This window comes from Ziziphus jujuba, chromosome 12, assembly GCF_031755915.1.
Source record: "Ziziphus jujuba cultivar Dongzao chromosome 12, ASM3175591v1".
In the NCBI taxonomy this organism is placed as follows: Eukaryota; Viridiplantae; Streptophyta; class Magnoliopsida; order Rosales; family Rhamnaceae; genus Ziziphus; species Ziziphus jujuba.
The window spans coordinates 25,339,729-25,356,959 of NC_083390.1; the positions used below are offsets into that span (position 1 = coordinate 25,339,729).

A 17,231-nucleotide genomic window follows, 5' to 3' on the forward strand; every position below is an offset into this window, starting at 1 on the left:
TTTAATATTGTATAATAAATTAAAAATAAATTTGTATTTTTTAAAAAAAAAAAATTTAAATTATTTTTTCTATGATTCTCAATGTGGGAACAATATTGATTCATATTTTTCCATTAGGAATCTAATTGTCTAATTCTACATTTTTTTATTTCAAAATAAATACCTAAACATTAAAAAATTATTACTTTATTAAAAAAATTAAATTTTCAATAAATTTATCATTATTCAAATAGGACGTCGGTAAAAGTACTACTTCTCACCAAAGATTTTAAGTTTAAATTCTCAATTTTCAATATTAAAAAATAAAAAATCTATAAGTACAATTTTCATTAAAAAATATTTGATTTAATTAAATCAGGATGTTTATGTGGCAGATTCTTATTATTTTTTAGTTATTATTTAAATTTAAATCTAAAAGATTTAAAAATTATGTGGTAACCTTTATCAAATTAGAATATTTATACGGCAAATATTTATTGATTTTTTTTTAATTATTATTCAAATTTTATTCTAAATAACTAAAATAGTATGTAATAATCTTTATCATTTGCCATGTAATAAATTTTATAATTAAAGAATTCTTGTATGTGTATATATATATATATATATTAGGAATTTTAATATCAAAATCTTCTTTATCAACTATGATTGTTGTGAAATTTACAAATATATTCAAGTTAATTTTTTATAAATAAAAATTAATATTTAAAAATATATTTGAGTAAATTTAATATAAACGAAAATGTATTTTTCGGGTCCAATCCTATCAATTCCATCACTGATGATACAAATGGGAGCAATTAAAGGCCAGAGAATTTGCTGTTTGGGATACAATTCCCTCCCCCCCGGCCCTCTTCCCCCCAAGGGACTGAAAGTCGTGTATGGTGAAATAAATTACCTGCCAATATTGTCAGAATTGAAATTATTTTTTGGTAAACAGTAAGAATTGAAATTTTGATAATAGTTTGTATAAATAATATTTAAAGAGAATCTGATCACAGAATATATATATATATATATATACACACACACACACACATAGCAGAGTTGTGATTGAACAAGAGACATACATGATGAGCTAATGTTCTGAAAATTGATCAGAAGAAGGTCCTGGACACTTATATGTACTCACTTATTGGGTTTCAAACTGATAAGATTCCTACAACAAAAGGAATAGTTTGGGGGAAAAAATAAGATATTTTTCTTTAATCACACCAACATCCATCGATGCCACACCTATGCACATTTGGAGGCTCAAATGCCTTTACTCTTTATTCTGTAAATGAAACTAATGATATTATAAACTACAAATATTCCAGAATATAATTATTACATGCAAAACTTTTATCATCTACTGTAGGAGTAAAACAAACTATCTTTTTCATATCATGTGGAATTCATATAATTGTTATGGTCCACAAAATAAAATAAAGAAGTAGAGGAATAAGAAGTTTCTTGTAAGGTCAATTAGCTAAATGAGTAAAAATAAAAATAGGTTGGTTTGATTCATTAATTGTCATAACTAAGCATAAAAATTATTGACAACTTATAAAACTTTCCATCTAGTTATTGTAATAACTGCCTACTCAAAATGCATACTTCCTCGCTATGAATATTTTGATTTGTCAACTTTTAGTCAAGCTTCTATTAGTTGGATTGATTGAATTACTTCAACCATCACCAATTAATACTTTATTTTTTATCTCTCTAAAATCAACATCATGTTAACTTTTTCAATTAAATTCCCCATTGTTTATATCCATATTCATAGATTCCATTATGGTGCAGTTTGAATAATTAGAATGATGCTTTGCCACTTGGTTCTTTTATTAATATAATTGGTCATTTAAGAGCTCTTTTCTGGCTATTTCCTTTCCACCAAGTCCTACATGTAACCTGATTATGAAAAAAAAAAGTCCTTTATGTGGGTTTTTTTTTCCTTTTGATATGTTTCGAAATATTTTTTCTTCATTTTTTTTTTTTAAGATGTAATAATTTTATTTTTTATTTTTTTGAAAAGAAAAACATAAAAAAATCAAATAACTTTTTTAGTCCTTCTATCAATATCAACTAGATAATCCACTGAAAATTGCTAGAATCCAATAATGAGAAAGACTTTTTTTGTATATATGAAATGAATGAAAATGTTAAAAAGCTTTAGATATTTATGGAATGATCAAATGGGTCAAAAAAAAAAACCCATTTCCTAAGTTAAGTAAAATTAATTAACAAAAGAAAAGAAAAAAAAAACTGAAAATCATATCTGCTTCAACCTATCCTATCAAATTAGTGGAGAAGTGGAGCATGATTTAATATATCACTAAACCAAGTTGACACTATACTTTGTACATAACCCAGGAGTACCCAACTAGATTAATAATAAATTAAACAAAAAAACAAAAAAACTAATAATAATTAACAAGATGCAAACTAACATTGTAAAAAATGCCAACTTTGCTGTCTTCTTGGGGAGTATAAGATACCGCGTACGGTGGGTCCCGAAAATAGCGGGACCCAAAAACCGCACGAACAGCAGAGAATCAGTGGAACCGGACCCTTTTTGATGGGGTTCCTCCATTTTTATTTTATTTTTTATTAATTTTATTTTCACTTCTCCTTGAAGGCCACACTTCTCTTTCTTTGTGTAATCCGCCAGTCCTGCCATATGACACGTTTTGGTCTTTATCGGTTCGATTCCATCCCACTTGTTTGTGTAGCGGCTGACAACGTAAAAAGAAAAACAAAACAAAAAAAAATTTATGCTACATCTTAGTTAAATTCTAAAATACACCCGGGGTTAAAAATAAAAATTCGAACTTTTTGAGAAAATCTAGAGAGAAAGAGAGAGAGAGAGTTGCCATTTTTATTTTTGGTCAAAGAGAAAGGTAGAGAGAGTAAAGATATTGATGTTGTTTTGGTGATGTTATAAGGGGGGGTTTGTGGGCGTGTGTGAATATTAGTGTAAAAGAAGCCGAAGACAAAGCCGGCTCTCATTTTTTTTCTTTTTTTCATTTATTTTTTTGCTTCATTTATTTTTTTGCTTCTCAGCTCTGTTTCACTGCCAATTTATCTTACGCAAGAGGGAAAGCAAAAATTTTTATTTTTCCCTCTTTTTATTCTTTTGGGTTCTTTCTCATTGTTATCTATATTGGTGTTTGTGAACTTGGATTCGTTTGCCTTGTCCTTTTGGCATCGTCTTATTCAATCTGATCGCTTTTTTTTTTCTTTTTTTTTTTTTTTTTGGTGAATAAGATAAAAGAGAATAGAGTTGAGATATGCCCAGAATATTGGATGTGCCTCTGATGGGGCTGTTTTGAAAATTTTGGATTGGAATATGAGCATTTGATTGAGTTCTGGATGCAATCTGAGTTTGTTTGATATTTTTTTGACTAAAAAAATAAAAAAATAAAAAAAAGGATCTTGAAGGGGTTTTCATTTGATTTGGGGAAATGGGTTGCTTTCCGTGTTTCGATTCGAGAGAGGAGGAGAAATTGAATCCCGAGAAACAAAGCGATGATCGAAAGCAGAGTCAACCAGCGGTCCCCTCCGGCCTATCCAGCATGCCTTCTGGTTAGTCCTCAACTTTTTTAAATGATTCATTTTTTTTTTTTTTTTGTAATTATTATATGATTGCTTGATCTGATCTGGGTACGTCTAATTGATTCATTGTCGTGAAGAACATGTTGATAATGCTTGTTCTTAATTTTATTTGGTTTTGTTTGTTCCTCCCTGATTGATTATATCAGCAGCAAGGTGTACGAGCTGAAGATTTTGGGGTGTTTTTAGGTAGACCCCACCAGATTTTGACACAGTTCGGTAAACGAGATCATATGATTAATTTTATTGCTCGGGTCGATCTGATTGGTTTTTCGGGTGTTGAATGTTTTGGCTTATTTTGTAGTTGGAATGACTGTCATAGATTTTCAAGGTTGAATAAATAAATAGGCATAGCTAAATTGAGTAAAACTATCCTTCAGAAACTTTTTAAAGTTAAAGTTGATCATGCTTTTTTTTTTTTTTTTTTTTTTGGTGTTTAGGATTATGGATTGATTTAATTTCTTTTGTAGTAAATGGGTTGCTAGTTTTTGGTCTTACTGTATTAAATTTAGGACCTGACTTTATCATAGTTTGGAGTGGCATAATACTTATGGATCTGCATATCTTTTTTTATTATTGTATTTGCAGGAGCTGACAGATTCAGATCAAGAAGTAATGCCAACGGTGGTTCTAAAAGGGAATTGCCTGTTCCCAAGGATGTTCCTACGGTCAATATTGCTGCGCAAACATTCACTTTTCGCGAGCTTGCAGTGGCAACAAAGAATTTCAGGCCTGAGTCTTTCATAGGGGAAGGGGGATTTGGGCGTGTATATAAGGGGCGCCTCGAGAGCACTGGTCAGGTAAATTCCTAGACTCTGTATGATCTATTGTCTAGATTAATTCAAAAATAAATATAAATTTGAATTTCCCTTTTTTCCATTTCCATAATGTGTTTCTACACGCACGTAGAGGTCCAAGTAAGAACAAAATTGGCTTCCAAAATTAAGCATTTGAAGGGTAAAAATAGAGACGAAATAATATCCCAAAATAAGCAGGAAATATTTAGAACTAATTCAGGGTAATTACTGTTGTTTATTTATTTATTTATTATGGGAGTCAAAATAAAAATCAACTCTAAACTGACTGTAGACTTCTCAGTGTCATAAGTGTGGTAATTAAGCTTCTGACCCCTGATTGTTAAACTCTTGGTACTGTATCATGCACTCTGGTCCCTTCCCATGTTGAATATCTCAAGTCAAGATAATTAAAGTTTAATGCTATCCAGCACAAGTTATTGGAATATATTATGAGGAAGTGAAGTTCTAGAATTCTAAAATGTGATTTATGTGCTTTGCTTAGTTACATTGGCAAACACCTATGTATCGACAACGAAGGATAAGGATTGTAATTTCCGTGACCTATTCTACTTCAAATGGTTAACCATCACAATTTTTTAACTTAATTATTCATGATCACAGAATGTTAATAGGCTTATTATCATTTAGCCCTGTGATTTTATTTTCTTTTTAAAAATTAAGAAGTTTCATGATTCATTTGATGAATTCATATGCATCTCTTCTTATAGTTTATATTTGTTAATCATGTAATGGTAAAGAAAGTGAGGTGGATGTTGTTAAACATTTTAACTTTATGAGTAATTGATTCATTGTTTCAATTGAAACTGTGATTCAAGATTGCAGTAATTTATTTCTATAAAAATTTGACAAAACAAAGTGGGGGACTTGGAACCTCTCCTCAAAGGATCAAATTTCTGATTCAGATATATTGGGCTATGAAATCAGCTGTTAGCGTTATGAAGTACTAGCATGATAACATCACTACATGCGTGTTATCACAGCTTATGATTTGTTTGAAGAATTGTATGTATTCTTGTGAATGACGTGGATTGTAGATCAGTTAAAAAGGCATAATTGAGGTGATTTTGGTTTTTTAACTTTATATTATGGCTTTCACAGGTGGTTGCTGTCAAACAATTAGATAGAAATGGTCTTCAGGGCAACAGAGAATTTCTTGTTGAGGTGCTCATGCTTAGCCTTCTACATCACCCAAATCTAGTGAATCTGATTGGCTATTGTGCGGATGGGGATCAGCGGCTTCTTGTTTATGAATTTATGCCTATGGGATCATTGGAAGATCACCTTCATGGTAATATTTCCTTTCACATTATTTAGTCTCTGATGAGGATTTTATCCTCTGTATGATTCATTTCTTTCGCCAATTGCAACTGGCGATGTGAAACCACTTAAACACAAGTTTTAATCAAATTATTAGACAAGGTTTCAATTTTCTCTCGAGGAGACTTTTAAAAATGGTAGAATGACCCGAGTTTCTTCTGTTAAAGACATTTTAATAGAAGACTCAATGTAGAGTTATGGAAGCATTGAGGTGGACTGGATATGAACATAGTTCATATATTGGTTCTTTTAAAAATGGTTGGGTTTGATGGTGGTATACGATGTGAATGCTAGAAGTTTACATTTACCACAATTATTGGTTCTTTTTCCCTTGCATAAAATGTCTCAAATTTGCAGACTATATTGTCTGATAAGAACATTTTTTACTAATCTTTTTCCCAGTGTTGTTTCCTTTGCCTACAAACATTATAAATTATTGACGTTGTTATTTCTCTAGATATCATGTAATAACTGGTTACTGTTAATAATCTGATCCCTTTCAGATCTTCCACCTGATAAGGAACCACTGGATTGGAATACAAGGATGAAAATAGCTGCCGGTGCAGCCAAAGGTTTGGAGTACCTGCATGACAAAGCGAACCCTCCAGTTATTTATAGGGACTTCAAATCATCCAACATATTACTGGATGAAGGATTTCACCCAAAGCTTTCTGATTTTGGGCTTGCTAAGCTTGGTCCCACTGGAGACAAGTCACATGTGTCAACCAGGGTTATGGGGACTTATGGTTATTGTGCTCCAGAGTATGCGATGACTGGACAATTGACAGTGAAGTCTGACGTTTACAGTTTTGGAGTAGTCTTCTTAGAGCTAATTACTGGACGTAAAGCCATTGATAGCAATCGACCCCATGGAGAGCAGAACCTTGTCACATGGGTAATTTCCCTAAATCTTGCGTAACATTATTGTCTGAGTTCATTTTAAAGTTGTGCAGACTGTCTGTCTCTGGCAGATGTTTGCTCTGTATTTATGAAATGATTTATGTTGTTGGGTTTGAATATGTATGTATGCAGGCACGTCCATTGTTCAATGATCGTAGGAAGTTTTCAAAATTGGCAGATCCACAGCTGCAGGGTAGGTATCCAATGAGAGGACTGTACCAGGCTCTAGCAGTGGCGTCAATGTGCATCCAAGAACAGGCTGCAACCCGTCCTCTCATCGGTGATGTGGTCACTGCACTCTCATATTTAGCTAACCAGGCATACGATCCTAAGACGTCTTCAGGGCATGGATACAGAGGTTCTGGAGATAAGGATGACAAAAGAAACAAAGATGGAAGGATATCCAAGAATGAGGAAGGTGGAGGATCGGGGCGAAGATGGGATTTAGAAGGGTCTGAGAAAGAAGATTCCCCTAGAGAAACTGCGAGGATGTTGAATAGGGATTTAGATAGAGAACGAGCTGTTGCTGAGGCCAAGATGTGGGGAGAGAATTGGAGGGAAAAACGACGACAGAGTGCACAAGGCAGTTTTGATGGTGCCAATATGTAGTTCCATAGGATTATGGCCATGGCTATAGAGCTGAGGCCTTTGTCTACACCCCCATTTAAAAAAGGAGGGCCAAATATATATTCCCAAAAAAGAAAGGAAAAAAAAAAAAAGTCAAAGTTAAATATATGGTACTTTTTTTTTTATTTTTTTGTTTTAAAATTTTTGTATTTACCATATAAAGAAGTTTCTAAAAATTTAGTCTCCAATGGCAACCGAAAAAAAAAAAAAAAAAAGAGAAAAGAAAATGGAGATGTGCAAAAAATGCAAAATTGAGCAGTTATTCTGAAATTTATATATGCAGCCTGGTTGAGTGCTGATTTCCCTTTTTAAATTTGTATAATAATTTCTCTTGGTTTTTATTTGGCAAAGAACCAATCTTTGATTTAAAGTAACTTGCATGTTTCAGCGTATCATTCTATTGGATATTATATTCTCAAGCTTCATGATTGACCTCAAGTTTATGCCTAAAGGATCAAAAGTAGCAAGCAAAAAGAAAGAAGACTTCCTTTTTAAACTTCACCTTATAATTTATATTACTTACTAGTTCTTGTCCTAAATAACAAAGGCAATTCTGTTCGTATTACAAAATATGGTAATTCTATTCATATTACAAAGTTGCTGCATTATAATTTTAATAATTTTTTAATATCTTAACAATATCACAAACAAAATGTTTTAAATATTAAAAAAAAAATTAATAGATACACTACATCTATTATTTCACTTTGTTCTCTCTATGCTCTCCTCATGGATCTAATCTAATGTTCTTTCCCTTTTGCCCTTTCTATTGTCGTCTCAGCTCTCTCTTTTCTCACCCTCATCTCTATGTCTCTTTTTCATGAACTCTCTCCTTTCTTTTCTTTTTCTCTTTGTAACTCTCTCTCTCTCCCTCCTTCATCTCTTCTATAACTCTCTCTCTCTCTCTCTCATGTCCGTAAAAAATTGCATGTAGAATTTTTTTCCCTCTTGCAAATTGCTGAATCTAACATAAGAAAAATTTTAATTTTTTTTCTTTTCTTATTTTTTCTCCTCATTTTTCTCTAAATTGTTTTCTCAAACAAAGCCTAAATGTATTTAAGGAAATTATTGATGGTGATGTACATATATTAAAATTTTAAATTATTAAAGATAAAATAGGTACAAGTACAACTTATTATAGCTACCAAAACTAAATTTTAGAAAGAGTATGCAAAAATTATAATATAGCTAGCATATTTTATTGTGTTGATAAAATGACCCTTACAATAAACAAAACAAAATGAATTACGTGACAAAATAGTCCTATCTCAATTTTACTGCAACGATGGCAAAGATTCTTCTTTTTTCTCTCTCTCTCTCTCTCTCTCTCTCTCTCCCCTTTTATCACTCGTTTGAAATGGAATTGGGTTGGGATCAAAGTTGAACCCATTTTGTATTTGCTTAGGGTCCGTTAAATGTAAACAAGCCTAGTCCACTTCCACGTGTTCGGAGGACCTGGACTCCTCCCGTCCTCTACATTTGATCGGTAAGTACGCACCATCCGCACGTGTAAAATGCGTGCCTCTGAGACACCATTTTATTATAATATATTTACATATATAACTTTTTTTATAACAAAACGAATACACTCCTTCCACACAAGTCGCAGTCTGCAAAAATGATTGCCTTGGCTGCTACATGCATACCCGCCAAACGCGTATCAGACAACTATTTTCAACTTCTTTCAATTCCTTTCATAATTAAATTAGCTCAATAAATTCCTTCTATAAGATATGTCCAAAAATATTTATATACAAGTAAATTGATGGCCTTAAGAATTTTTGATATACATGGGCAGCTCCTATTGGTCGAAACTTGGACAGAGAATTTCTGACTATTATATGGAATTTTTCTAGCTCAGTACCCAATCAACAAATTAAATGTGGATCTGTATATAGATTGTCAAATATAAGTTTGTTTTTTGGTTGAAAAAAAGAAAAGATTTTTTTGGGTATGATACAAGTAATCCGGTTGTAGTGCTGTTAGATCATGCGGACACCGTGTGGAGTTCATGTGTGTGACGATTTATTGGAATTTTGATATATTGGTTGATGTTTGGACATGTGGAAAACATAGGAAAAATGAAGGTAAAAATATATATATATAATTATTAAAGCATCGTTTTACATCGATCTGTAAATATTGGCACGCGGAAGGAGGAAAACATAAAGAAGAGCAAAATGATTAATGACCAGAAAGCATATGCACCTTTTTTCTTTTTTCTTTTTTCTTTTTTTATTTTTTCTTTTTGGTTTTGGTGTCGGAAGCCTGGCCAAAATGGTGATCATATATAAAAAACAAAATTTTGAAATTAAACCGGACTTTGATCCATGCTTTTCTCTTGGTCCTGATGGTCATGATTTTGTTCATGATCTTTATTATTGTCTGCTTCATTACCATCTGGTTGAGCATCGACATGGACATCCACAGGATAAACTTCAGAAGTGGCTATGGTGCTCAGAATTACTATGTTCTTTGCATGTTCAGGTAATTTATTCTTGTCTTCCACAACCTTATTGTAGTTCTTGTAAATTGCATATAACACCATCTGGATAAGCCCCAAGCCGAAACCCAATATGTTTGGAATCTAAATCAAACACACAGAGAAAAAAAAAAATTTAATTAATTTCTGAAATTGATAGGAAAAATAATATTATTAAAAAATAAATAAATAAATTTTGTACTCACAGCAATACATATGTCCTTTAGCAACAGACCATATCCAAACCACATTACGGCACTCAATGTTAGGAAAAAAGACAAAGTGAATGGCATAAATTCCACACTCTTTGTTCGAAAAACTTGTGCCTATGATTAACAACAAAAGTAACAGAGAAAAATAAGGAAGAAAAAATAAATCTCATGAATATATATATATATATATATATATATTATATATCCAATAATAAAATTTCTGATAAGAGATCCACTGTGTATGTATATATACGTACCACAATACTCAAGGGTGATGCAAAGACGCTCACAGAAATTGCAACACAAATCCATCCAAGGACTGGGACACGGTATTCATTTCTTACAGCTAATTGTGTTACAAGAAGGATCAAGGAGAAGGTTCCGATGTTCATTAGAGCTAATAATTTGACTGTTAATTTCTGCACAGTCCAAAATCAATTCAATGCTGGATTAGAATACACATATAATTAATTAAAAATATTTAATTTTTTCTTTTAATTTGTGATTAATTAATTAATATGTACCCTGGCATCTGTTGGGGCATAAAAGATGAAGATGAGGATGTAGATTATCTCTATGAAGCATCCGAAAGAGTTAATGGTTATTAGAAGCATAGCATCTTTCTTCACTAGTGCGTAATAGAACCAAAGCATGGCACTGAACAAGGCTACAAGATAAGGCACCGAATGGAAACCTTCTGTTGATTTTTTTCTGTATATCCGGTAAAAAGTTGTTCTGCCACATAATAAAAACTATACATATCAGTATTTATTATGGCCATTTATATATATTTGCTTGTTAAAGAATTAATGTAACAGTTGGCTTTCTCAAAATATATATACGTGTATATATACTTACACTGGAGCTAAGTACACCATGAAAGAAACAATGTTACCTACATGTACACAAAAAAGAAAATAATCAGTTAACCAATTAATATATTATTTCAGAAAAATAGAAAGTTAAGGGGTCATTCATTTATATATGTATATTTTCCCTAGTTAACACGTTGTAGCTACTACCATATTTGAACAAATATACAAAAATGGTAAAGATCAATCTTTAGATAACAACTTCTCAAATTAATGGATCCTTTCTTGTTGAAACATGGGGAAAAAATTTAAATATATATTATTATATTAACTTAAAATTTTGCATTAAAAATATTTTTAAGTAGTCTATCGGGTCCATAAAAAAAGTTATAAAAAGACAAAAACAAAAACAAAAACAAAAAAAGAGTCTCTAGAGTTATGGGGAAGGTTCTTTCTTTTTTTTCTTTTTTTCTTTTTTCTTTTTTTTTTTTTGGCATGTTTTTGGGGAAGGTTGATCATCCAATGTATACGACATTGTTTTAACTTTTAATTAATTTACAGTAATAAATTGTCTTAAAATATGTACATATATATAAATATGTATTATTATCTCTGTAAATGGATGCGTGGGACAAATCAGGGCAATAAATAAACTCATTTTAAAACCGTAAAACAAACAAAATGAAATGTGTAGTAAAAGGTTAAGCGGCATCTAGTTTAATTTAAAATGAAGCTCATATATAAATTACAACACAAATCCCAATACACTCATATGCATATATAGTAGAATAGAAAGGAGGAAGAAAAGGATATGTAACGAATGTAGGCAGAATGGAAAAAAAGTTGTCATAAATGACGGTCTGAATATGACAATACATGCATAACAAACACTAAGATTGAAGAACACTCAACAAATGAAGAGAACCAGAAAACACGAGGAACGAAGACAGAGACTATATATATTTGTATATATACACAGAAAAGAGAAATGAAGATGATGAAGATGAAGAGGTGAGCTTGAGGATGTATATATGTATATACCTAAGATTCCAAATGTAAATGACCAAGGATGGTGGAGGTTCATTACAGCCATGGCGTTCGTTAGCAAAACTAGAATAGTACTCTCTCTGTATCTATGTGTCTGTGTGAAAGATGGAGAGGAAGCCAGAAAAAGCAGGTCTCTTAGCTGAAGAGAAACCCTAGCTCTCTCAAAGCTCTCAAACTCTCATGCAACAAAAAGAAGGACAAAGATGGTTAAATAGGTACAAGTTGCGTGTCTTGAGCATTCTCTGAAACACCCATCTATTTATATAGAAATGATGGGGAACTATTGATTAATGAGGGAAAAAAATAAAATAAAATAAAATATAGGAGAAAGAAAATAATAAGGCAGTGTACGTATTGAACTCATTCTGGTTGCATAACAGGTGGAGCATTGAGTAGGTAGCATACCATAAATTCATTTACCCAACCCACGATTCCATATCCCCACGTGCCAACTTTGTCGCGTGTGCTAAATCCCCCACTAAATATCAATAAAATACAATTTTCCTTACAAGCCTAGACGGTAGACAACCCTAATTTACCCCAAAAAAAAATACAGCTTCCCCCACTAGCGTGCCTTAAATTCTTTCACCCAACCATGGATAGTAGATACACCCCGCCCGGCGGCCCCAATTCATGAAAAATGTGCCTTTTAATTGTTTTGTAGCAAATAATGTTGTTATGAAATAATGTTTTTGCACCATAAAAAAAAAAAAATGGGATGGTTACTTTTTGTTTATTGCAACTTGAGGAGAAGGGAAAATCATTAAACGCGCTATGAGAAAGCGTTTGCAAAAAATGTATTATAAAGGGGAATGAAATTTTTTACGTTACTATAAGTTCATACCCTCCTCATTCCTCAATGCTGTCGTAGGCCTAAAGCTCCTTTCACGTGACCTTTCCAAACACTTCCTTTAGCCGTTTCTCTTTAATTTTTTTTTTCCCTCTGTCTAAAACAATTAAATAAATATTAAAAAGAACCCAAAAAAATGAAATATAAAAAACACAAAACGAAACACACCTCGCCGCGTCATCCCTTAGCTGTATCATTTACGGAATTTTTCTCTCTTTTACACAATTCTAGTGTTAAATATTTGGAGTCCGTTGCTCTTTGTTTGTTAGTGTTTCACTGTTCATGCAATTAAAGGGGGGTTTCGTATGGACTTAGGGGATCCAAAATACATAGGCTTTTTTCAACCTCAAGCTTTATTATTTTAAAAGAAAAAGATTTCCTATTATTATCTTTTTGCGGTTTTAAAAAGGAAGAAGAATGAGGTTAGGACAAAAACAATCCACAGGGGGAAGGGGGATGATATAGCCAGAAATGATAATGGTTTTGTTATTCTTTTTTGTTTGTACTACTTGGTTTGGATTGGTTCGGGAATGCTAGGTGGATACCAAGAAAGTCCTTGAAGATATTCAAATAAAGATATGACTTTTATTTATGATGGGGATTTGCTGATAAATAATTGTCCTTTTTGTTTGGGGAGGGGTCTTAAAAAGGGTCAATTAGTAGTGAAAGATGAAGGTGATAATAGATTTGCCTTTGTGATGTAAGCGGACGTATAGACCCTCAAATGATTTAAGGTGGAAGCGGTGTTCTTTGGTCATGTTCCATAACAATAATGCAATGATTCTGACCCTTTCATTATATGCCACTCATATTGTCATTTAATCATATTGACAATGTTTCTATTTCGATCTTAGCCAGGTTCTTAGGAAAAAAAACAAGAAAAAAAAAGATTAGAAAATTTAAAGCGATGGGAAACTTGCCTTTTTCTCTTTAGCTATAGTATTGATCTATCCCCAACTTTAATTGTACAAAAACATGTACATTTATCAAAATCTTAATGGGTTATATATATTTTAAAGTGTCATATGCACGTTAAAATTGCCTTTATCGTTATTCCTACCCGGCAAATTAAAAAAAAAGGGGTTATGTATAGGAGCCATGATTTAACACAAAGCAATCGATAGAGCACTGCATCAAGGATCACATTATCCTCACCTACTTTTTTTTTTCGTATGTCGTCTCTTTTGAATAATATGATTGATATCATCACTATCTTGTGCAATGCACTTTTTGCATGGATGATAATGTTCGATTATTGTTATTATTTTGGCATTTAGAAATCTAGTTTATTTTACTTTTCGATCAAAATGATATAAGAACACGAAGATTCCTGAATCTGCTGAGAATAATGCAATAAAATGATGAAATGGGGTTTTGATTCATTTTTATTATTATTATTTCTTCTTGGTGGGGTATGGAAAGTCTATTATTATTGAATGAATACAAAAAACAAAAGTTGGATGATGAACTAACGGTGGTGGCAGTGTCCACTTCGTTATGTGTGTGTTGATGGGTTTAATCCAGATCACCTACCAAGATAGATACGGCAATTGTACTGAAACAAAGACCATTGATCATAGCCAAATTAATTTCGAGGAACAGTAACAAAAATCTGAGCTTGTGATTCCTATGAATTGGTGTCCCATTAAATTATTGATTTTGCTTGCGACAATATTATTATTGCACATAAATATCTTAGCGCAAGATCGATGATAACTTAGCTCGTCAGCTCGAGAGCCCCTTCTTGGAACCCAACTGTGTGACTAGCTATGTCAGAGAGTTTGCGGCTGGTGATATGGACATGTGGAATTCGATTTTGGTTACGTGAAAGCAGGAACTCCACCCAACCACCCAAAAGAAAAAACCAAAAAAAAAAAAAAATCAAAAAGAATAAGATCTTCACACACACTTGATTTTACGTGAAATTATTCGACAATAGGTGCATGCCACAATCTATAATCTAATTCGCTTTGAAATTAAAACGGATTAGCTCGAGCATTATTGCATTATTTATGTGCTTACTTTATCAACTAATTAATGGTAGAAAATGTTAAGGTAAAATTATATTTGGATCATTTTCGATGATTCTATCAACTTTCCGTATACAACTCTTCTATTCTGGCTTAGATTATCGCTAATACATGATTTATTTAAAATTTGACATGACACGTGGCTTCCAACAATAGTCAAAAAATAATACTTCTTTATTGAGATAACCACAACAAAATTAAAGTTGACAAACTGGTTCTATGGTGTAGTGGTTAAGCACTCTGGACTTTGAATCCAGCGACCTGGGTTCGACTCCCGGTAGGACCTCCTTTTTTAATATTTTGTTTTTGTTTTTTTTTCCTAGTCGTTTCACAGTTTTACCAGTTCACAGTGTTAACTGTTCAACTACAAATTCCGGGCTACAAATTTGTTTTGGTAAATTCTGTTTCACTTTCCTCGTCTTTCTCTGTTCGACTGGTAGATTAACGAAAATGGAGAAGTACGAAACCCTAGAAATTGTCCAGACGGACCCAAATTCCTCAGTCTTCCACCTCTACCTCAACCGTCCATCCCGTCGCAACGCTCTCTCGCTGCAATTCTTCATCGAATTCCCCAAAGCCCTTTCCTTCCTCGACCAAAACCCTACCGCAAACGTCATCGTTCTCTCCGGAGCCGGCGACCACTTCTGCTCCGGCATCGATCTTAACAACCTAAACTCCACATCCGAAAAATCTCGCTCCGCCGATCGTGGACGCGCCGCTGAGAGGCTCCGGCGAGAGATTAAGGCCATGCAGGAGGCGATCACGGCGATCGAACGGTGTCGGAAACCAGTGATTGCCAGCATCCATGGAGCGTGCATCGGCGGTGGGATTGATATCGTGACCGCCTGTGACATAAGGTATTGCACAGCGGATGCGTTGTTCTCGGTGAAGGAGGTAGACTTGGCGATCACGGCCGATCTCGGGACTCTTCAGAGGTTGCCGGCTATAGTCGGGTACGGTACGGCCATGGAATTGGCTCTGACAGGTCGTAGGTTTTCCGGTACAGAGGCACAACGGATGGGTCTGGTCTCCCAGGTGTTCGGTTCCAAGAAGCAGCTGGGCGAGGCGGTCAACGTTATCGCCAAGGGTAAATTAGTCCTTTTAAACCCTTTCCTCAATATTTTAGTATTTTTCAATTAGTTTTCAGTATTTCTTTTGGGTTGTTCCAACCACCAAGCATCAAGAGCATGGTTGTTTTTTTTTTTTTTTTTTTTTTTAAGTGAAAAAGCATGATTTAGGATTCATTTGATTAATGATTGCAATTTATTGTGGTACATTAAACCATATGATTTAGGTTTTTTTTTTTATCATTTTAGTGAAAAAGCATGATTTAGGATTCATTTGATTAATGATTGCAATTTATGTTTGGTACATTAAACCATATGATTTACGTGGGCAAAATTCCTTTGTGCGTTATTTTGGGTATTCGATTTATTTATTTGTTCATTTTTCTTGCTTTTTAAACATGCCCATTTGTTTAGAAATTTATGTGACTCTATTAAAAAGTTGGGGGGTTTTGGCACAATGTAGATATTGGTGCCAAGTCTCCGCTTGCTGTGATTGGGACGAAAGCGGTGCTACTTAGAAGTAAGGAAGTGAATTTGGAACAAGGATTGGATTATGTGGCTACTTGGAATGCTGGAATGCTTATTTCTGATGATTTGGAAGAGGCAGTGGCCGCACAAATCCAGAAAAGGAAGCCAACCTTTGCCAAGCTATGAATTTTTAATAGAACTCTCATACATTACGTGGCCCTTTAATTGGCTTTATAGAAGTGTTTAATAAAAGGCCTCAAAATTTGTATGAAACCCAAATGGGTGGTTTGGCACTTCATTCTTGTATGCTGTATACCATTTTTCAGTTTTCAAATATGCTTTGTATTGGTAGCTTTTTCCAACAAAAGAATTATACCATTTGATCTCTTTATTAACCAAAAAATTGTAAAAAAGAAAAAATGCACCATGGATGCATTATACCATGGCTCCACAGTTGATTCTAAATGATTTATTACCGACTTTTACCACTTTCATTTTTTATTAAGGTATAGAATCAGGTGTCTCTGTTTTTTTACTTTATGAAGGGGTTCCCGTGCATCTATGTGTGTATATATAAATATATAGGATTTTTCTGTTTTTTACTTTATGAAGGGGGGGTTTCCCGTGCATCTATGTGTGTATATATAAATATATAGGATTTTTCTGTTTTTCACTTTATTTAGGGTTCCCCGTGCATCTAAGTGTGTATATATAAATATATAGGATTTTTCTGTGACGAAGACGTCCATATGTTTTTATTGGATGTTTATAAACTTTAAAAATGATAATTTTAGAGTAAAACATCATCAATACTATTTGTTTTTTAAAACGTTCGCATAATAAAAACATAATTATTATTATATATATATATATATATATATATATATATATGTATAAAAACTTATAGATTCATATTTGATTTTTTTTCGTTTTTCTTTTTTTTGCTCTAATCAACCAAGACAATCAAATTCTTGATCTTCTTCGTGGAAGATTCTATTCTAATT

At 32.9% G+C, this 17,231-nt stretch overlaps 3 protein-coding genes and 1 non-coding gene across 5 annotated transcripts; 3 read left to right on the forward strand and 1 right to left on the reverse strand.

Annotated features, from left to right (window-relative positions):
- Positions 1–2,726: 2,726 nt before the first annotated feature.
- Positions 2,727–7,572, forward strand: LOC107417665 (serine/threonine-protein kinase PBS1). Its single transcript, XM_016026290.4, has 5 exons — positions 2,727–3,570; positions 4,186–4,397; positions 5,514–5,703; positions 6,236–6,627; positions 6,765–7,572. Exons 1-5 carry the CDS (start codon positions 3,450–3,452, stop codon positions 7,239–7,241), a joined length of 1,392 nt encoding a protein of 463 aa, XP_015881776.1. The 5' UTR covers positions 2,727–3,449; the 3' UTR covers positions 7,242–7,572.
- Positions 7,573–9,341: 1,769 nt separating this feature from the next.
- On the reverse strand, positions 9,342–12,062 carry LOC107417626 (bidirectional sugar transporter N3). Of its 2 annotated transcripts, XM_016026243.4 has the most exons (6): positions 11,807–12,060; positions 10,812–10,848; positions 10,478–10,688; positions 10,211–10,372; positions 9,948–10,067; positions 9,342–9,846 (listed from the first exon to the last, which is right to left on the reverse strand). In XM_016026243.4, the coding sequence occupies exons 1-6, from the start codon at positions 11,856–11,858 to the stop codon at positions 9,571–9,573; spliced, it is 858 nt and encodes a 285-aa protein (XP_015881729.3). In that variant the 5' UTR covers positions 11,859–12,060; the 3' UTR covers positions 9,342–9,570. The 2 variants fall into 2 exon arrangements, with proteins under 2 accessions (XP_015881729.3, XP_024929071.3); XM_025073303.3 differs by lacking the exon at positions 9,948–10,067 and having other exon boundaries at positions 11,807–12,062.
- A 2,843-nt stretch (positions 12,063–14,905) lies between these two features.
- Positions 14,906–14,978, forward strand: TRNAQ-UUG (transfer RNA glutamine (anticodon UUG)). Its single transcript has one exon. It is a non-coding gene; the product is annotated as a tRNA-Gln (tRNA).
- Positions 14,950–16,715, forward strand: LOC107435222 (delta(3,5)-Delta(2,4)-dienoyl-CoA isomerase, peroxisomal). Its single transcript, XM_016046780.4, has 2 exons — positions 14,950–15,779; positions 16,223–16,715. Exons 1-2 carry the CDS (start codon positions 15,143–15,145, stop codon positions 16,411–16,413), a joined length of 828 nt encoding a protein of 275 aa, XP_015902266.3. The 5' UTR covers positions 14,950–15,142; the 3' UTR covers positions 16,414–16,715.
- The last annotated feature ends 516 nt before the right edge of the window (positions 16,716–17,231 follow it).